Consider the following 21,229-nt stretch of genomic DNA (forward strand, 5'->3'; position numbering starts at 1 on the left):
CGATCAGCTGAGTGTCTTTCACGTATGTTCTGCTAGATCTTGCAGTTCTGGTCGAGGCGGTAAAGGGCTGTTGTAGTTTGAATTGAGTAACGTTTAGTTAGCTGGTTAGTCAGTCATATGAAGCGTACTTGATAAAATGAGGTGCTTTATAACAAAAAATGTTATGTTATAAAATGTCTTCCTGGAGTAAATATACAAAGTCAGATCGCTTCACACGAGGGTTAATCTGTAATTTAAAGTAGTCTGTTAGCTCCGACTTCCCGCTCTTAGTCCCCCATAATGCTGCTATGGGACAGCGCAAACTGTTTTACGAGCCCTCGATGAAGCGGAGCGTCGTTCGAGCAGCTACCGTTTGTCGACTGGACGTAGGTGGCGTTGTGAAGGAGGCCAGCCATCCCTGGGACGCACTCTCTTCTTCACGGTAAGTCTGTGGTTCGGCTCCGCTGGCCGTTTAGCTGACTCGCCGGTATCACCTCTATAACGTTGTTGCCCGGCCGGTTACTTTTAGCGTTTAAGGCCTGATCTGCTTGTAAGTCATACGTTTAGGTCGGCGTATGTGTGTGGTTATGAGTGACTGACGCTCGGTAGAGAGTTATGCCATTATAAGTTACGAACAAACTAACTAAATTACGTTACCAAACAGTGTAAATTGTCCCAGGGAAATAGGTAATGTCATATTATTGGACATGTTTTATAATTTAGTTAGTACCGGTTAGTGTCCGGTAGACGGCTGTAGCTCGGCGGAACCTCACGATCTTCTCGACGCGGTCCGGACTATGACACCCCTCACTCTTCGAGTCCCGAGTCTTCTGCTGATGGGTAGGAAGTGGGTGTTATGGAACTGGTTCCTGGTGGGAAGTGACTCACCGGTGCGGTAGGCTGACCTTCGCGTGCCGACTAGTGGCTTCTGTCTGCCGGTGTTATGCCGAAAAAGGCATCCCTGCCGTAGAATGCATGCCTGTCTCGGGAGCGCGCACCGCTGAAAACAGCGAAACGAAAGCTCTTTTTTGTAATGCGTAGAAATGATCGTTCCTGTTTACTTAAACTCATAAAACGCACGTAACACATCACATGACGTTGTATTTTGTTAAAATACAGATATATAACACAAAACAAATAAAATAGATCGCTGATCTGAAAAGTATTTGTTACTTAATGGGCTGTCACTGTTAATATCGATTCAAAAGTTCAAAACAGCAGACATGAACGTGGCAATTTAAAGCTTGTTACATTATAAGTGTGTATCAGATGCACAGCAACACTGTTTTTTCACGGGAAAAAAAATTGTTACTCAATCTTTTTAAAATGTCTGGGTCTCGTTTTAATTAATGGCTAAAATAGTGTTGCACCATGTAGCTCAGATGACACTGACCTGTCTCTAAATTGTATTAGTTAGACGTGCATGGGGTTAGTGCAAATATAATGATGAAGTTGGTTCTTGATGAACTTTTTCTGCGGGGGGGGGGGGGGGGGGGGGGGGGTGCTTTTTGTAAACAACTTACTCTATAAATAGGGAGGTGTAAAGACAATTTCTCCATGAGTATCAATGAATTATCTATTATTATTATTATTATTATTATTGTTGTTGTTATTGTTGTTATGTACTTGATGATGGGAGCTTCACAAATCCAAGGGGATGCCTTTTTCGGCAAGCACCTGCCGGAAAAGGCATCCCCCTGTTAAAACGGGCTGTACTGCACCTACACTGCTGAAACTTGCACAGGTAACTTAAAACTCTCTCAAATACAAAGTCCTAAAGGCACTTGATGATGGGAGCTGCAGAAATCCAAAATCCAAGGGGATGCCTTTTTCGGCAAGCACCTGCCGGAAAAGGCATCCCCCTGTTAAAACTGGCTGTACTGCAGCTATGCAGCTGAAACTTGCACAGGTAACTTAACACTCTCTCAAATACAAAATCCTAAAGGCACTTGATGATGGGAGCTGCAGAAATCCAAAATCCAAGGGGATGCCTTTTTCGGCAAGCACCTGCCGGAAAAGGCATCCCCCCAGTGAAAACTGGAATAGTTGGAATAGTTTTATTAATATGTTTTATTATAATTTGCAAATATGATCTATGTCTTCTTTACTGCAAAGAGTCATACCTTATGTGTAATCTAATGTGGCGATTAAAATAGTTAGTTTTCAGCCAATATAAAATTTTGTAAAATGTCTATTATGTAATGGCTTGTGCTTGTGGTATTATATCTTTGTATGCTTGTGGCCACAGTTTTTCTACTCAATGACTGTGCCTGGTCCTTACCTGTTGTGATGCAATTTTTAGTATCTGTTGCTATCTTACCATTTGGTCACTGACAAAGGATAAGAGCCAAAACTTTGAAACCAGATAGTCAGGTGCCCAGAGTAATTACTGCCATAAAGTTGTCACATGTATGGAGAAGCCTCCGGGGAAGGCAAGAGAAAACTATTTTACCAAAGGAATAATGCTGGAAATATCTAGTGGTGGGCTTAGAGGGCAAAGTATTACTGCTGATTAATTTTTTTCCCACCACAAACGTTGCCTTACGATAGTATGCACTGTGTGCCTAAATCGTCCAGAGTTGCGGTGGCTGTACTCTTCAAAGTTCGTATTTGCACATAATACAATAACTGTGTTCTATATCCCAAAAAAAACGTTTTTAATGAGCACATTCCACAAGAAAGTAAACGCTTTCGCTGCTAAACAGAAAGCTACAAATTATACTAGATTGTAACAAAACTAAAAACAAAAATAAAGTGATACAATAAACCAGCCCATTGCAAACCACAGCTGCAAAAGAAAAACATCTTGCTTCCCTAATTTATAACATTATGGATATTTCAGCACACAACACATACGTTCTGTGGAAAGAGCGAAATCCCAGATGGAAGGCAAGCAAAAAGCAAAGTCTCAGAATATTCCTGCAGGAGCGCCCATCGCACCCAATTTGGAGAAGCCCAGCTCAGTGAACGGGGCAATCTTTTAAAGATTTAAAGGGCATTCATGTGGAAAAAGGGGTGTAATGTGTCCAAATGGCCCTGCAGTGCTCTGCCACATGAACGTCAGCGAGACGGTTCATCATGTGGCATTCTTACTTTAAAAGTAAGTGTACAAGGGACTTCTGTTGTGTTATCAGCATTAACATCAGTGAAATTAAATAGAAATAGTAAATGACCGTCAACTCTTTTAAAAGCTTGAAGGTAGTTTTTAAAGTATCATATGATATATAAAACAAGATTTACATTTTGTTTATCATGAGGGTAACATTTATAGTGTATTTTAATGCTCCCTTATCCTGATGAAATACTCACAATGCCCTTAAGTTTGCTGAGTGCATCTTGAAGGGAGTGCCAATCAACATCCTGACCACAGAGGAGGCTGTGAACCAGATGAGGTGGGATGTTGCAATGAAACTTCTTGAAGAATCAGGTATGCTAGACTTAGTGATGTTCTGAAATGTGTGTATTCGGTGGTGATGTTGATATTACCATGCACAAATTTTCTTCTGAAATGCATATTGTTAATGTTTATGTATGTATTATCTTCACAGACAATCTCAGCAACCTGTGTCATTATTGTGGGTTGGATGAAAATGAAGACCCAAATTGGGTAATTTCTACAGTATAATGACAATCAGATGTTGATTGACATTGTAACAGATGCTCATTGTCAAGTCGTCAATATAATAATACAAAATTTAATAATATATTATATTTTGTATAATAATAATACAAAATTTAGTTATGTTTTTAGGTACTCGGTAAGGATGAATAATGCGAAATATGTAATCTGAACATCTTAGGATAATGTCCATAGACTTAAGGTTTAGTTTTTTTTGAGGATGGAAAGGGGCAGGTTGAGGTGTATGATGTATTGTAGTGCCTACTGAGAACCTACATCATTACTTTCATATAGTGGGCCTAATATGTGAACTATATGTAAATTCTAATTACCCAGATGGATAAAGATGATTTATTTGTGCCAGACTAGCAATGTAATGTTTAGTGTATTACATTAGTTATAAAGGATATGATAGCTGCTGTAAAACAAAATATGGCACTCAGCAGTAGAAGTGGTGATTTAAGGGCATTGGTGACCTTTTAGTTAGGGACGTGTGCTTGTGACTGGAAGGTTTCAGGTTCAAATCCCAAGTCAGAAAAGTACCACCAAAATATCCTGAGCAAGCTACTATACCCACACACTGCTCCCCAGGCACTAAATAATAGCTGCAAGCTGCTATGTTATGATGTCACATATGGGCTGAACATGTAGGGCACATTGTTGTGTGCTGTGCTGTGTCATCAATGATAATCACTTCACTTTATTTTTTCAGATCTGCTGTGATAATTGTGGGAGGTGGTACCACCATGAGTGCGTACAGAGGCCGCCACTGCACAAGAACTACCTGTGCCCTGCATGTAAATAAATGTTCAGTTCTTGCTTTTTTTTTGTTAATTGTTGTTTGCATTTATTTTTTTATGTTCTTGTTCATTTAATTTGGAAAAATTAGTTATTTATTGATTAATTATTAATTCTTGTTCTTTTAATTTGGAGCAATTTGTTATTTATTAGTTTATTTGTTCATGTTCTTGTAATTTTATTTTGTACAAATAATAATTATTTATTATTATTTATTATTATTATTGTTATTCAAATTATTGTATTATTATTTTGTTTGGAACTATTTATCAATGTTATTTATTTATTTATTTTTTTTATTGTTTGAGAAATTTGAATAATTTGAGTATTGTTTTTGTCTTGTAATTTTAAAACAAAATTAAACTTTTCTACTTCTTCACCATATACTGCCCTCAAAACCACATAACTTCTTTTAAACATAAAATACGATGTTATTAGCATGATTACTAAGCCAACAATGTTATGGCAAACTATAATACAGAGAAAGGTGTCCTATCATCATTTTAACACTACTGTAAAATTACTCCATTTAGATTTCATTGTGATTGTGAAAAAAATGTAATACAATGTAAGACTAAATGGACTGTAGTTACGAGTACATATACAATTACACTATGCTTTATTTTGATAAGTTTATTTTACCTTATTTTACCTTTATTTTACCAAGGGGACTTAATTATAATAGAAACTCAAAAGGAAAATGTAACAAGGACAATGATGGGTCAAAACAAAGGCAGGCAGGTGAAACAAGAGCTAACAAGAGCCAAACTAAACGCAAAGAAAGACTATGGAAACAAAGCCAAGAAATGCAAGTCGAAAAAGGCATCCCCTTGGATTTTGCATTTTTGCAGCTCCCATCATCAAGTGCCTTTGGGACTTTGTATTTGAGAGAGTGTTAAGTTACCTGTGCAAGTTTCAGCTGCATAGCTGCAGTACAGCCAGTTTTAACAGGGGGATGCCTTTTCCGGCAGGTGCTTGCCGAAAAAGGCATCCCCTTGGATTTTGCACTTCTGCAGCTCCCATCACCAAGTGCCTTTGGGACTTTGTATTTGAGAGAGTTTTAAGTCACCTGTGCAAGTTTCAGCAGTGTAGGTGCAGTAGATCCATTTTTAACAGGGGGGATGCCTTTTCCGGCAGGTGCTTGCCGAAAAAGGCATCCCCTTGGATTTTGGATTTCTGCAGCTCCCATCATCAAGTGCCTTTAGGACTTTGTATTTGAGAGAGTGTTAAGTTACCTGTGCAAGTTTCAGCTGCATAGCTGCAGTACAGCCAGTTTTAACAGGGGGATGCCTTTTCCGGCAGGTGCTTGCCGAAAAAGGCATCCCCTTGGATTTTGGATTTCTGCAGCTCCCATCATCAAGTGCCTTTAGGACTTTGTATTTGAGAGAGTGTTAAGTTACCTGTGCAAGTTTCAGCTGCATAGCTGCAGTACAGCCAGTTTTAACAGGGGGGATGCCTTTTCCGGCAGGTGCTTGCCGAAAAAGGCATCCCCTTGGATTTTGGATTTCTGCAGCTCCCATCATCAAGTGCCTTTAGGACTTTGTATTTGAGAGAGTTTTAAGTTACCTGTGCAAGTTTCAGCAGTGTAGGTGCAGTACAGCCCGTTTTAACAGGGGGATGCCTTTTCCGGCAGGTGCTTGCCGAAAAAGGCATCCCCTTGGATTTGTGAAGCTCCCATCATCAAGTACATAACAACAATAACAACAATAATAATAATAATAATAGATAATTCATTGATACTCATGGAGAAATTGTCTTTACACCTCCCTATTTATAGAGTAAGTTGTTTACAAAAAGCACCCCCCCCCCCCCGCAGAAAAAGTTCATCAAGAACCAACTTCATCATTATATTTGCACTAACCCCATGCACGTCTAACTAATACAATTTAGAGACAGGTCAGTGTCATCTGAGCTACATGGTGCAACACTATTTTAGCCATTAATTAAAACGAGACCCAGACATTTTAAAAAGATTGAGTAACAATTTTTTTTCCCGTGAAAAAACAGTGTTGCTGTGCATCTGATACACACTTATAATGTAACAAGCTTTAAATTGCCACGTTCATGTCTGCTGTTTTGAACTTTTGAATCGATATTAACAGTGACAGCCCATTAAGTAACAAATACTTTTCAGATCAGCGATCTATTTTATTTGTTTTGTGTTATATATCTGTAACAAAATACAACGTCATGTGATGTGTTACGTGCGTTTTATGAGTTTAAGTAAACAGGAACGATCATTTCTACGCATTACAAAAAAGAGCTTTCGTTTCGCTGTTTTCAGCGGTGCGCGCTCCCGAGACAGGCATGCATTCTACGGCAGGGATGCCTTTTTCGGCATAACACCGGTCATTCTGTCTGCTTGGGCACCACGTACTGTCGTCTAGATTTTAGATATATAAACCTACTTGAGAATAGTAATTCATGTGCGCCCGAATTACCAGCGTCTTAAGTATGTGCTGCATTCGACTGTTTGATCTTATTTTACGGACGTTTTTATTTCTGGTACGAGAAAAATCGGAGCAAATTTCAGAGTGGTGTTATCTAATGTGAGTTGTTAAAAATAAAATCTGTGGTTTGCTCCCTGTACGTGTCACATATTCACGTCCGTGTGTCCCATGAAGTCGTTACTATATTAATACTATACTGCATTCAGTAATATACGTATTCTGCTCCTGTCTGAGAACTTAATTAATGTTTTTCATAACATACATAAGAACATAAGAACTATACAAACGAGAGGAGGCCATTCGGCTCATCAAGCTCGCTTGGGGAGAACTAAACTAATAGCTCAGAGTCGTTAAAATCTTATCTAGCTCTGATTTAAAGGAACCCAAGGATTCAGTTTGCACTACATTATCAGGAAGGCTATTCCATACTCTGACTACACGCTGTGTAAAGAAGTGCTTCCTTAAATCCAGCTTGAAATGTTCTCCCGCTAATTTCCACCTATGGCCACGAGTTCGTGTATTTAAACTAAAGCTGAAGTAACTATTTGGTTGAACAGCATCCAAACCTGTTAGAATCTTATATACTTGGATCATGTCCCCCCTCAGTCTCCTTTGCTTGAGACTGAACAGATTTAGCTCAAGTAACCGTTCCTCGTATGACATTCCTCTAAGACCAGGAATCATTTTTGTGGCCCTACGCTGCACCTTTTTTAAGGCCACAATGTCCTTTTTAAGATATGGTGACCAAACCTGCACACAATATTCTAGGTGAGGTCTCACCAAGGAATTGTATAATTTTAGCATTACCTCCCTTGACTTAAACTCCACACACCTGGAGATATACCCCAACATCCTATTGGCCTTTTTTTATTGCTTCCCCACACTGGCGAGAATGGGACATGGAAGCATCAACATACACACCAAGGTCTTTCTCATGATCAGCTACCTTTATTTCAGTGACACCCATGAAATACCTGTACTTTATATTTCTGCTCCCTAGATGGAGTACCTTACATTTATCGACGTTAAATTTCATCTGCCAGGTATCGGCCCAGTCACTAATTAAATCAAGATCCCGCTGTAGCTGCTGAGCCGCTAATTCAGTATGTGCTACACCACCCACCTTGGTGTCATCTGCAAATTTCACCAGTTTACTGTATATATTGGTATCCATATCATTTATGTAAATTAGGAACAATAGTGGTCCTAAAATCGAACCCTGCGGTACCCCACTATGAACACAAGCCCACTGTGACATTGTGCCTCTTATAACTACTCGCTGTTTCCTATCTGTTAACCAGTTATCAATCCAGGTCGCTACGGTACCTAAAATACCTGTCGCTTTGAGTTTAAGTAGGAGCCTCTTGTGGGGGACAACATCAAAAGCCTTTTGAAAATCTAAGTAGATGACATCATAGGCCTTCTTATCATCAACTTCCTGAGTAGCTTCCTCAAAAAACTCCAACAGATTTGTTAAACAGGATCTACCTCTCCTAAATCCATGCTGGCTATCCCGCAAAATGTTATTGGAGTCCAGGTAATCTACCATTTTCTCTTTGATTATAGCCTCCATAACTTTACCAGTTATACAAGTTAGACTGATTGGCCTATAGTTAGACAAATTACTTCTATCCCCTTTTTTGAAAATAGGCGTTATGAAGGCGTGCTTCCAATCAGAAGGTACCACACCTTCAGATAAGGATTTTTGAAACAATAAAGTTAAGGGTCGGCAAATAATATCCCTCATCTCTTTTAACACTATAGGTAAGATGCCATTAGGGCCCTGTGATTTATTTATTTTGAGCTTAGCTAGGCTTTGCAAAACATCTGCTTCAGTTATATATATATATATATATATATATATATATATATATATATATATATATATATATATATATATATATATATATATATATATATATATATATATATATAAGCTATAGACGATGCTGGATAGGTAATAACTGGTAAATTACTAAGGTCCTCAACAGTGAATACCCGTGCAAAACTAGCATTGAACTCATTTACTATATCAATGTCGTTTACTATTATAAGACCCTTACTATCCTGCAGATTAGTAATTTCAGGTTTTAGAGCTCTTTTAGAGTTAAAATACTGGAAGAAACTTTTAACGTCATCCTTAGCTTCCAATGCAACCATCCTTTCGACATTTCTTTTAGCTCGTCTAATATTTTTTAACTCAGCCTGTAGACTTAGATATTCCTGCTTAATTCTGTCATCGTCAGACATTTTCCATTGCTGGAACAAAGCCCTTTTCCTCCTTACTTTATGCTTTATTTCCCTAGTAAACCACCTAGGTTGCAATTTCCTAGATTTATTCTTGCTGGAAACAGGTATGAAGTCCTCTTGCACTTTCAATAATGTGCTTTTAAAAAATTCCCAGGCCTCTTCAACAGTTTTGTTATTTAACTCCATCCAGTTCACAGTTTCTAGTTTTAGTCTCATACACTTAAAGTCAGCCTTCCTAACATTATATATTTTTGATTTGGACTTAGCTCTTCGAACACTAAACTTAACCTCAAATTTGACCATGTTATGATCGCTACTGTCAAGTGGTTCTAAAACGTCTAATTTACCAATCCTCTCCTGGTTATTAGAGAGAACAAGATCAAGAATGGCATCTCCCCTGGTAGGGGTGTTAACAAACTGAGTAAAAAAACAGTCCTGTACTAATCCCACCATCTCCAGTTCATTTTCTGAAGAGCCAGTGACAATGTCCCACTGCATTCCTGGTAGATTAAAATCACCCATAACTACCACATCATTTTTATTGCTCATAGTCCTAATATCACTGTATAACAATCTGCTTTCCTCAGCAGCTATATTAGGTGTTCTGTAACAAACACCGACAATTAGGCTATTTGAGTTTTTAGCATCTAATTTTACCCATATTGCTTCCGTAGTTTTATTTTTATCAGTAAGTTCCCTTGCCTGCAAGTTTTCCTTTACATATACTGCAACACCACCTCCCTTTTTTCCTATACGATCCTTACGGAACAACGTGTAACCATCCATATTATATTCTTGTCCATCCTTTTCACTCAACCACGTTTCAGTTATTCCTATAATATCATAAGAGTCCGATGAGATAAAAGCCTCTAAATCATGAATTTTATTCCTAATACTTCTGGCGTTTAAATACAGACAATAAAGGGTAGGCCTATTACGGTGCCCACTTACAATATGATTATTTGGGGCTTTCAGTTTCCCCCCACTGACATAGTTAACTAACCTCCCTGCCCCCCCAGTCCCTAGTTTAAACATTCCTCAACTACTCTACACATACGCCTCCCCAATACACTGGTTCCCCTATGGTTCAGGTGCAACCCATCCGGCTTGAACAGGTCCCACCTGTTCCAGAAGGTCCTCCAATGCCCCATAAACCTAAACCCCTCTTTCCTACACCATCCTTTTAGCCACGCATTTAATTTCCTTATCTCAGCTAACTTAGCCTGACTTGCACGTGGCACGGGGAGTATTTCGGAGAATACCACCGTGGACGTTCTGCTTCTAAGCTTATTGGCGACTTCTATAAATTTATCCTGCAGAACAGCCCTTCTGCCCTTGCCTATGTTGTTGGTGCCAACATGCACCACGACAACTGGATCCACCCCAGCTGGGGCCAAAAGCTTATCCACACGATCTGGAAGGTCTCCTACCAGGGCACCAGGCAGGCAAGACACCGTACGGGACCCTCTATCACGCGTGCACACATAACTGTCTACTCCCCTAATAATGGAATCCCCCACTACCACAACCTCCCTCTTCCTGGGGGGAGGGGGCTCCTCAGTGCCCAAGGGCCCACCTGCCTCCCCAGTCCGTTCCGGCTCTAAAGCTGGAAGAACCTGAAACCTGTTCGACACAGTCACCTCAGGTGATGCCGCCTCTGCAACGTGTGTACGCCCTTTCCTGCGTCTACGACCTACGGTCACCCAGCTCTCTCGACCTCTCTGCTCTTCATTCTCCCCCCTCCCGGCTAGTGGCGTACACACCTTCTCCCTAAAAGGCGTACTAACTTGCTCCTCTAACTCACTGTTGCATTGGATGAGAGCCAGTTGCTCCTCAAGGTCGCGAACCTTGACCATGAGCGAGTCCACTAGCTTACATCGCTCGCAGATGAAGTCCGACTGGACACTAACGTCCAGAAGGGCAAACATGTTGCAAACGCAGCAACAAAGGTGTTGTTGATGTACATCTCTCCCTGTAAGAGCTGGTTTTGTATTTTACATTGCAGCTTTGGTAAGAGACCTTTCATGTGCCCCCAGTTCCCGGGGCTTCATCATCCTGTTTTGCGCTGGAATAAAGCTCTGCGTCTGATCAGCTCTGGCTGTCCCTCTTAGTGGTGAAGGCTCTCTGTCTGGCCCCCGTTACATAATGGATAGGGACATCGACACTATGCTAGTTTGCTGAGTGTATTTTGCTCCCTCACTTGCTGTGCTCTGTAACTTCTACCAATTTTGGCTGTTATCCAGCTTTTGCAAGATCCTTCGTACACCAAATCTGAGTGATGTGATCATGCTGGCCCTTTTCTGTTGGTGTTTCCCATGACATACACTTTTGCTAGACTTAAGGAGAAAGTATAGATACAGTGGGGCAAAAAAGTATTTGGTCAGCCACTGATTGTGCAAGTTCTCCCACTGAAAATGATGGCAGAGGTCAGTAATTTTCATCATAGGTACACTTCAACTGTGAGAGACAGAATGTGAAAAAAAAATCCATGAATTCACATGGTAGGATTTTTAAAGAATTTATTTGTAAATTAGGGTGGAAAATAAGTATTTGGTCAATAACAAAAATTCAACTCAATACTTTGTAACATAACCTTTGTTGGCAATAACAGAGGTCAAACGATTACTATAGGTCTTTACCAGGTTTGCACACACAGTAGCTGGTATTTTGGCCCATTCCTCCATGCAGATCTTCTCGAGAGCAGTGATGTTTAGGGGCTGTCGCCGAGCAACACGGACTTTCAACTCCCTCCACAGATTTTCTATGGGGTTGAGGTCTGGAGACTGGCTAGGCCACTCCAGGACTTTCAAATGCTTCTTACGGAGCCACTCCTTTGTTGCCCGGGCAGTGTGTTTGGGATCATTGTCATGTTGGAAGACCCAGCCACGTTTCATCTTCAAAGCTCTCACTGATGGAAGGAGGTTTTGGCTCAAGATCTCACGATACATGGCCCCATTCATTCTTTCCTTAACACGGATCAGTCGTCCTGTCCCCTTAGCAGAAAAACAGCCCCAAAGCATGATGTTTCCCCCCCCATGCTTCACAGTAGGTATGGTGTTCTTGGGATGCAACTCAGTATTCTTCTTCCTCCAAACACGACGAGTTGAGTTTAGACCAAAAAGTTCTACTTTGGTTTCATCTGACCACATGACATTCTCCCAATCCTCTGCTGTATCATCCATGTGCTCTCTGGCAAACTTCAGACGGGCCTGGACATGCACTGGCTTCAGCAGCGGAACACGTCTGGCACTGCAGGATTTGATTCCCTGCCGTTGTAGTGTGTTACTGATGGTGACCTTTGTTACTTTGGTCCCAGCTCTCTGCAGGTCATTCACCAGGTCCCCCCGTGTGGTTCTGGGATTTTTGCTCACCGTTCTCATGATCATTTTGACCCCACGGGATGAGATCTTGCGTGGAGCCCCAGATCGAGGGAGATTATCAGTGGTCTTGTATGTCTTCCATTTTCTGATAATTGCTCCCACAGTTGATTTTTTCACACCAAGCTGCTTGCCTATTGTAGATTCACTCTTCCCAGTCTGGTGCAGGTCTACAATTCTTTTCCTGGTGTCCTTCGAAAGCTCTTTGGTCTTGGCCATAGTGGAGTTTGGAGTCTGACTGTTTGAGGCTGTGGACAGGTGTCTTTTATACAGATAATGAGTTCGAACAGGTGCCATTAAGACAGGTAACGAGTGGAGGACAGAAAAGCTTCTTAAAGAAGACGTTACAGGTCTGTGAGAGCCAGAGATTTTCCTTGTTTGAATTGACCAAATACTTATTTTCCACCCTAATTTACAAATAAATTCTTTAAAAATCCTACCATGTGAATTCATGGATTTTTTTTTCACATTCTGTCTCTCACAGTTGAAGTGTACCTATGATGAAAATTACTGACCTCTGCCATCATTTTCAGTGGGAGAACTTGCACAATCGGTGGCTGACCAAATACTTTTTTGCCCCACTGTATGTGTACACAGAATGGTATAAATATACACAGTAGACAGTAGAATTACTGTATGCTCCCATCAGAAGTATCTCTCACTGCTCTCTATATAAATAGGTGCCCAGCAGTCCATTTCCTTGGTTGTCTTGTCACCAGCACACCCATCTTTGTGTGTTCCCAGTGTGAATTTTTCTGCTGCAGTGGTTTTTCAGTAAATGGAAGGTTCCGGATGTTGAGTAGTATGTTTATCTTGCTGCAGAGTAGCACATATGGTGTGCAGGCTAGTGATAGTCACTGTGTTGTCTAGTGTAGTGTTGGGCGGTATACCGGTTCATAACGAAAATCATTTTTTATTATTGTTATGATATGAATTTTTCTTAATATGCAGTACCGGTTTAAAGGCTGTTTTTAAGCCTAAACAATGTTCGGAAAGTGGCGCAGTTCAAAACTGTTTAGGGGGGACCTTTTTCACTGCTGCACCAGTGAAATGTACTGCGAAAGATCAGAAACAGAAGATATAGCTGACACTGGAGTTGAAAATAATGAAACATTGGGGTCAAAAAATTGATTCTCAGATACTAATCGATATAAAAAATTAGTATCTGATTAGATACTCATTTTCACCATTATTGACACCAACAGTGCGGTTTTTGCCTCATTCACCACACTTCACACAGCATTGCTATAGCGCAGGCACACACACTCGCTCAGTGCAGCCCCTCCTGTCCTCTCAATAGCCACTGAACACATTTGCGCTGGTTAACGCTCGCATACCGAGTTGGCTGAACATGACATATGCTGCAGTTGAAGGCACTTTGCAAGCTGCTTTAGTAAAAAAAAAAACACACAAAAGTGAAGTCAAGTAGCACGTCAAACTTGGCGAAGCATCTTAAAGACCGACATCCTGGTCTTTATGAGAAATTTTATGAGGTCAGTAAAGCTCACATTCCAGCAACACTGAACTATTAAACACATCAAAAATGTAAACTTGGCCGGTGCACACCTTAACATTAGCTGTTTATCTATAAGCAGTTAGCAGATAGGTAGCAGATAGGCACAATGACTAAAATAAATAATATAGCTAATGTGGGAACAAAAATGGGTCCTTAAGTCATACTTAAAAAAAATAAAAATAAAAAAAAACGGTCGTACACCGTGAAACCGATATAACTTTGAAAAATACTGTGATATAAATTTTTGGTCATACCTCCCAGCTCTAGTGCATTACGGGAGTATGTAATTCAAGAGTCATATGAATGGAACTGTAGCTTTTAGGAAGGGGCTGCTCCTCTGCAGTTCAGAAGAGTGTTGCCTGATCTGTGGAGTGTTATTCCCTCCAGTTTTATTTTCATCGCTATTTCTGCTGCTTTGATAGCACATCCATGAAACACCTGTCTCTAGCAAATTATTTGATGGGTTTCTTTATTGACGTATATTCCCTCCCTTAGGTACCTGGTGGGACATGGTGTCAAGCGTAAGCTGAGCTGCACAGAGGAAGCCCTGTGCTTGCCGTACCCTCAGCAGCGACAGCTTGTGCTGGATCTCTGTCTGGACAAGCTACAGAGTGTCCACACACATGCAGAGCCCAGCCTGCATCGATCTGTGCTGCTGGCCAACACGCTCCGGCAGATTCAGGAGGAGATGCAGCAGGAGAATGGAGATTCTCCCAGTCTCACACCTTCCTGTGTGCTTCAAGAGGAAGGATCTGTTCCTGAGGATGCGGCAGACTCGCTTTTTGGTTCCTTTGAGATTACAAACTCCACCAGCTATTTGACAGACTTGGCATTAGATGACATCTTTGAAGACATTGATACATCCATGTATGACACGGCAGATACCTGTGCCCTGGTCTTCCCCTCAACTTGGGGATTGGGATCCCAGTCGTCAGTGCTGGATGACGGCCTCAAGGTCTTATCTAGTTGCACCCCAGCTAGTGCCCTCCAGCTCTGCTTTTCAGACCTCAGTGACCTGGACCACATCATGGAGATCCTGGTCCAGTCCTGAATTCTATGGATTGCAATGTGGGTGTTCCTCTTGTTTTTTTGCCATTTTTTTAAATTAAAAACAGAATTGCTGTTTTTAGAACTGAATGATTATATTTTTTTCTATGAAATGCTCTAATATATTTATATAAAGGATATTATGCCTGACACCTACTGTAGAATGATGCACGTTTTAGGCCAGAGAATCAGTGTTACTGCTGACTGGCATTCAGAAGGTTTACCTCAGGCTCCTTAAGCTTTCTGCCATTTAAGCAGAGGAGCAGCCATGCTTCTATATACAGAAACGAGCAGCTTATTTCTGTGAAGACATTCAGGACATGTCTCAAAAATTTCAGTGTGTCTCTAAATGGTTCCATGTGTCCTGTTGGGCTTCAGTTAGTGAGGTGGACTTCGGCACGTACACTCAGTTTACTCTACCTCTTCTCATGTCACAAGGAGCTATCTATGCCTTTGTAGCCCACTTTGTGCAATCTCCACAGTTGTCATGCCTTCAGTGCTTGCAGTGGACTGGTGTTTGTGTCTTAGAGGAAGACAAGCCCCTGCAAATATCACTTTGGTTTGTGTGCAATTAATACAATTTTCTTGTCACTCGTGAAACGTTTACAGTTTCTGTAATTGCCCAGAGAGCAACATTGTGCCTATTACACAGAAAGCTGATGCAATGGGATCAAATTCTGAACTAAGACGTATCCACTGTTGTGATTGTGTCCTTGAATAAGCCATTTTAATTTCCCCCTCCCCCCACCAGCATTTGTTGGCCCTGGCCTAAATGAGCCAGTGAGTACTTTTGAAACTAACTGTGGCATTTTTAGAATAGTTATGATTTTAAATTGGGTTCCTTATAACGTGTAAGGTGATGTGAACTGTTGGGATGTCCAGCAACATTGTGGCTGTCAATAGGGGGTGGGGGGGAACCTACTTCTGTAAGAACTGGTGATAGAGAAGCCCCACCGCCTTCCATGGGCCTCCTGGACTGTAGCCAGGTTTTAGAAACTGCATGCAGTAGCATCCTTCATTTTTGTTTCTTAAGTGGCGTGATTCCTCAGGAAGATTTCATGCTTGTTCCCTTACCAGCATTTTATGAAGAGTTGCTTACACTGAATTCTGTTAAATGAGCGCAGTAGTCTGTCAGAACCAGCGAGCCCACCTCAGCACAGACTTGTCTCCAACTACCCTTTTCCTTACCAAGAATCTTTACTTTTAAGCTTTAAAAGCTTTTTGTCCATTAGTATTCATAAGCATTTTATTTATGGATTTTATTGTATTTAATATTTAATTTAAGTTGTTCACTAGGCTTGGGTTGTTGTCTAGTACTGAGTCACAGGCATATACCAGTGCTAGGTTCCAATTATGTTCACCCTTTAATTCATTTGAAAGCTCTTCTGGTCATTGTCAGTATTACACATTTATCTTTTTAATAATAAACTGTCAAAGTAGGACAGCTAACATCTAGTGATGTTTAGTAGCCATAATGATAGTGGGATCTTGGGGCAGAGTGGTTCTGTCTGGCTACAGGCTCCTCCCCTGAAGCTCCCTGCCTTTGTACAGACCGCAGCAAGAAGATGACAAGCAGAGCATGTAGTGTGGCCTTGTGCATTATGTGTCCTGGGGAGCGGTCACAAATTCCTGCAGCATTTTCTATCCATTATTATCTCAATCCACATCCTTCTTTTGGTATGAAAACCTAAAGCAAAATAGATTGAGTCACTTCCCAAGTGCAATATGAGCTTAGAATTATTTTCTTGGGGGGGGGGGGGGGGGTCAGCTGTGGGTTCTTCAGTAGGTAAATATTAAATTCTAAAGGTCACATGATCTTTAAACATCTTCATTTGCAAGTTATTTAGCAGTCTGTAAAATGTTTGTTTCCTGTAGTTTAACATTCATCCTGATGCCTTTTATACTGTATGAAATATCACAGTAGCAGTTTGATAATAAATGTGTGAAGTTGATCAAGCTGTTGTCAAGGTTAATTTCTCTTATATTGTCATACAACCTGAAATGCTACTGTTGATGCTATTGGTTTACTTCCTTTGTAGTTTGACACCTCATCTTCGAAGCAGAAGTGTTTGAATTGTTCTGTGCTGCTTATTGGTAAAATCAAAATTTAAAACCCTAACATTTATTATTATTTCAATATTATGAATTTCAGGGCTCGAAATTCACTTTTTTACTTGGTAGCACTGGTGCTCCCAACTTCAAAAAGTTAGGAGCACCAGCAAAAATTTAGGAGCACCCACCAAAAATTAATGAGCAGCACAACTACAAATTGTATATTAACAGATTTCTTTAATTTGAAAACTACACCAATCAATACTAACAACAAACAGCTACAACAAATCACTGAAGCTTTACATATCCTGTGGCCAGGATTTGAAATTCGGTCTTTTGGCTCGCTGTCCCTCTGACATCCATCTTTTGACTGAGGCTGAAGCATCAAAGGCTTCCAAAGGAGGTCCCTCAACGCTGATTCGAATTAGATCTTCTACCGAGTTGGGGTGTAATGAAGATCTAATGTCTGACTTTATGCGCTTTTGGATAGAGAACCCCCTCTCACACTGCGCTGAGGATACAGGAAGGACTAACATGATCTTTACTAGATGAAGGATGTTCTGAAATAAAAATAATTTTAATTTCATTGTCAGGGTAGAAGTATTTAGCCTAAAATACATTGATAATCTAACTACTGTGACATTAATTTGCTTAGCCTACCTGTAAATCTGAGGAATAGGGTTCCTTGGTTAGAAGGACTTCCCATAACCTGTGGTAGCTCTTGTCTTTAAAAGACATGAACACTAGGGTTTTCAAGGTCTGGAACTCCTCCATGGCAAGGGCACAGTCACAGCCGTTCCTTAATGAAATACAATCCAAGTGTCACTGGTTGGTTTTTTAATGTTAAAGCTTTTAACACAAACAATCAGAAGTCTGTATTTTGAATATTAACCTTTCCAGTACATATTGAAAATGGTCCAACAGGAAAGTCACCTCCTCTATTCCATAATCAACCAACTCCTCTGCTGTCTCTGGCCAAACATCATGGTTGAACACGTGAAAACATTTGACTGCTTTGGTTACTGAAGTGTCCATTCCATGTTCCTCCTGACCTAAAAAAAAAAAGCAATAAAAAGACATTTCTGTAATAAAATGTGACTCTGGACCACAAAACCAGTCTTGTCGCTGGGGTACATTTGTAGCACCAGCCAAAAATACATTGTATGGGTCAGAATTATTGATTCTTGTTTTATGCCAAAAATCATTAGAATATTAAGATCATGTTCCATTAATATATATTGTAAAAGTCCTACTGTAAATATATCAAAACTTAATTTTTGATTAGTAATATGCACTGTTAAGAACTTTATTTGGACAACTTTAAAGGCAAGTCTTGATATATAATTTTTTTTTTTTCCGTCCTCAGATTCCAGATATCAAATAGCTGTATATCCAAATATTGTCCTGTCCTAACAAACCACACATCAACGGAAAGCTTATTTATGGTCCAGGGTCACATATTTTTAAATAATGTTTTAATGTTTTTTTTTTTAATTATTAGTTTTATGATGAATAATTTAATTATTTTAATGTAGGTTACCAAAAGTATGTCATTTACATATTCTGTTACACATCCTGATTAATAACATACAAAGCAGGCTGCTAAATCGAAGATGAAGCTGTTTAACTATTGCAGCAACGGTGGTCTCTATCTGCTTCTGAAGTCTGGGAGCAGTCTGACTGATTGGTCCATCCTTAGCCATATTCTCTGCCTCTCCTTTCCTCAAAGGAACTCCCTTGACAAATTAAAATGAAGAGTATACATTGAAAACTAATGAAATGATTCTAAATTCTTAATTTCATATATAATTTCACTACACTACACTAAAAACATTACAGTTCATGTAATATCCTGTCTGCATAAGACACCTACCTACATGACACAAATTAAAATGATCAGTAAGACTTTCCTGTATGACCATCAACTGAATGTTCAATTGAACGCTTGAAAAGCTTTTATAAAGGTTGTACCCGAAACATAAACTGAGGCTGCATTTCCTGCTCCTGCTCCCTAGCATCTCTCTGCGTTTTCATGGCTGCATGAAAGGAAGCCAGCTTTCCACCTGGACATGGCCTCACAGCCATTGCTTCAACGTTGAGGATCAGGTTCCTCAAGCTGCTGACTGCCTGTTAATGTGATTCCATCTAAACATAACTTTGTTGTAGTCTTAACATGGCAAAGAACTGAGATCTCAAATAATGGTATAATTGATTGTTTCATCACAAGGTAAAGCTTACCTGGGGGAGGATCACATCATTTCTTTGAAGTAACAAGCTGTATTTACTGATGGCAGAAAATAAATCTGCCAAGAAATGGCAGAAAGCCAGAAATGAGCCATCCTCCATTGTCTCCTTGATCTACAAAGAGGAAAACAATAAATTTATACCTTTACATGAGCAATATCTATACATGTAAGACATAGCACTGTGCAGATAATTATTTATACAGGTATGACAGAGCAGGTAAAGTTCCACACAGTTTCAAAGGCCATGATCATTCCCACCCATACTTTACACTGACATGCTTTGCTCTGCCAGCTATATCAGCATTTGTTGATGAAGCAGCCAGGTGGTCCATATGAGCATATACTGCTGTGTACTGCCCAGAATCTTCCAGGGTCCCCTCCTTCTTCTCTTGCTTCAGGAGCACATCCAATGCCCTGGACACATGTGGCAACCATCTTGTGCCCTTGACACCACCTGGATTGTTCACCGATACACCCAGTTCGACTCCAAGGCGTTTTAATTCCCTTCTGGATTTAGAGCTGAAGTGATAGGTCTTCCAAATTAAGTGGAGCAGGTTGTACACATTGCCTACCCAAGGTGAATCCTTCTGAGCAGAGAGTAGGGCAAGCTCCAATCTAAAATAATGGGCAAATAGAGTACAAATCTGAAAATTTAGTTTGCTATCAAGACAGAAAGCCTTAGTTTTTTGTCAACCTGTGAGTTAATGACCATTATCAGCTCACCTATGAGGCATGCAGTGAAATGGGATGATATGCTTTCCTGCCTCCTCTTGGAGTTTCACTGATACACCTCCCTTCTTCCCAAGATTCACAGCTGCTCCATTAGCTCCCATAGCCACTGTCTTCTGCATCCAGTTGTGGCACGAGTCCCCAAGACCAGCAAATGCTGACTTAGAGGCTGCATAGATTCCTAAAATATTTCCCACTAGTTAAATACATGTTTAAATGGGTCGAACATCATTAACACTTTAACAAACAAATCCATTTATAATATAAAAACCAACAAACACATTCAGTAAGACACTAAATACAATTTTTACAAGTGAAATTAATAGAGTAGACTAATATACTGCCATTATATATATATAACTATGCAACTATGCAATACCAAATAGGCTATTAATTAATTAATTAGAAAAAAGAAGAAGAAGAAACAACTTACCATCAGCATTAGCATGTTCCACCTCAACATGCCCGATGAGGATGGTCGTGGGTTGTCCGTCAAGCAGGATGCGGACATACACAATCACGCACTCCTTGACAGACAGGTCGGTGTCTCCATCGATCATGAATGAGATGTACTGGGCTGATGATACTTTAACGGCAGTGTTCTCACGGATGGTATCTGCTATTACGCCGATGATATTGGCGCATGACTTGTCATTTGCATATGTCATGTTAATTGCAATACCGTTCTTTTTCATTAGCTGCAACATGGGTTTAAATTTAGTGAAGGCGAGCTCTTCTTTGGCGATAGTGTATGCGGTGTTAAATTTTACGTTCAGTTCTGCCAACTGCGCGGAACGGCTGGCAGTATCCTGACGATTAAAAGCCTTAACGATCGAACCTGATGATACTGAAGTTTTTGCCACACATTTGTCCCTGCATTTCTTGTGTTTGGCACTCTCACCGTGTTTGACCAAGCTCTCGCGCTTAAAGTGCGTAGATTCAGTGGCGAACGCTGTGTTACCTGCAAACTCCGTCCCACAGGTTTTACAGTGAATGCAGTGCATAGAGCCATTTTCATAGCGGAGCCACTCGAAGTCTTTCAACCATTCTCTCCGAAAACTGTACGCCTTCTTTTCGGCTGGTGAATCAACATTCACCACATGATCACTATCACCAGCGCCATTATTTGTAACTTTAGGTGGTTTGCAAAAGAAATCTGTCAGTGT

The 21,229-nt window shown here is 40.4% G+C and overlaps 2 protein-coding genes and 1 long non-coding RNA gene across 5 annotated transcripts; 2 read left to right on the forward strand and 1 right to left on the reverse strand.

Annotated features, from left to right (window-relative positions):
• The first annotated feature begins 26 nt into the window (after window positions 1-26).
• On the forward strand, window positions 27-16,988 carry LOC125720895 (SERTA domain-containing protein 2-like). Its single transcript, XM_048996805.1, has 2 exons — window positions 27-421; window positions 14,485-16,988. The coding sequence occupies exons 1-2, from the start codon at window positions 288-290 to the stop codon at window positions 15,038-15,040; spliced, it is 690 nt and encodes a 229-aa protein (XP_048852762.1). The 5' UTR covers window positions 27-287; the 3' UTR covers window positions 15,041-16,988.
• On the forward strand, window positions 1,610-4,524 carry LOC125720904 (uncharacterized). Of its 2 annotated transcripts, XR_007385592.1 has the most exons (4): window positions 1,610-3,079; window positions 3,301-3,406; window positions 3,528-3,586; window positions 4,311-4,524. It is a non-coding gene; the product is annotated as an uncharacterized LOC125720904 (long non-coding RNA). The 2 variants fall into 2 exon arrangements; XR_007385591.1 differs by having other exon boundaries at window positions 1,614-3,406.
• A 202-nt stretch (window positions 16,989-17,190) lies between the features above and the next one.
• Window positions 17,191-21,229, reverse strand: LOC125720873 (zinc finger protein 862-like). 2 transcript variants are annotated; one of them, XM_048996771.1, is made up of 9 exons: window positions 20,497-21,229; window positions 20,058-20,244; window positions 19,907-19,949; window positions 19,327-19,446; window positions 19,060-19,215; window positions 18,680-18,824; window positions 17,981-18,140; window positions 17,749-17,887; window positions 17,191-17,648 (listed from the first exon to the last, which is right to left on the reverse strand). In XM_048996771.1, exons 1-9 carry the CDS (start codon window positions 21,065-21,067, stop codon window positions 17,388-17,390), a joined length of 1,782 nt encoding a protein of 593 aa, XP_048852728.1. In that variant the 5' UTR covers window positions 21,068-21,229; the 3' UTR covers window positions 17,191-17,387. The 2 variants fall into 2 exon arrangements, with proteins under 2 accessions (XP_048852728.1, XP_048852727.1); XM_048996770.1 differs by having other exon boundaries at window positions 19,610-19,949.

The sequence above is a fragment of the Brienomyrus brachyistius genome, unplaced genomic scaffold, assembly GCF_023856365.1.
Source record: "Brienomyrus brachyistius isolate T26 unplaced genomic scaffold, BBRACH_0.4 scaffold27, whole genome shotgun sequence".
NCBI classification, from domain to species: Eukaryota; Metazoa; Chordata; class Actinopteri; order Osteoglossiformes; family Mormyridae; genus Brienomyrus; species Brienomyrus brachyistius.

Coding starts and splice junctions, on each gene's coding strand:
- LOC125720873 (XM_048996770.1), bottom strand. CDS start 21,067: ATGCACTGCATTCACTGTAAAACCTGTGGGACGGAGTTTGCAGGTAAC. Junction 19,447..19,609: donor TAGCTGGCAGAGCAAAGCAT/GTCAGTGTAAAG, acceptor TCCTCTTTGTAG/ATCAAGGAGACAATGGAGGA. Junction 19,216..19,326: donor ATGATGTGATCCTCCCCCAG/GTAAGCTTTACC, acceptor TCACATTAACAG/GCAGTCAGCAGCTTGAGGAA.
- LOC125720895 (XM_048996805.1), top strand. CDS start 288: ATGGGACAGCGCAAACTGTTTTACGAGCCCTCGATGAAGCGGAGCGTC. Junction 422..14,484: donor GACGCACTCTCTTCTTCACG/GTAAGTCTGTGG, acceptor TCCCTCCCTTAG/GTACCTGGTGGGACATGGTG.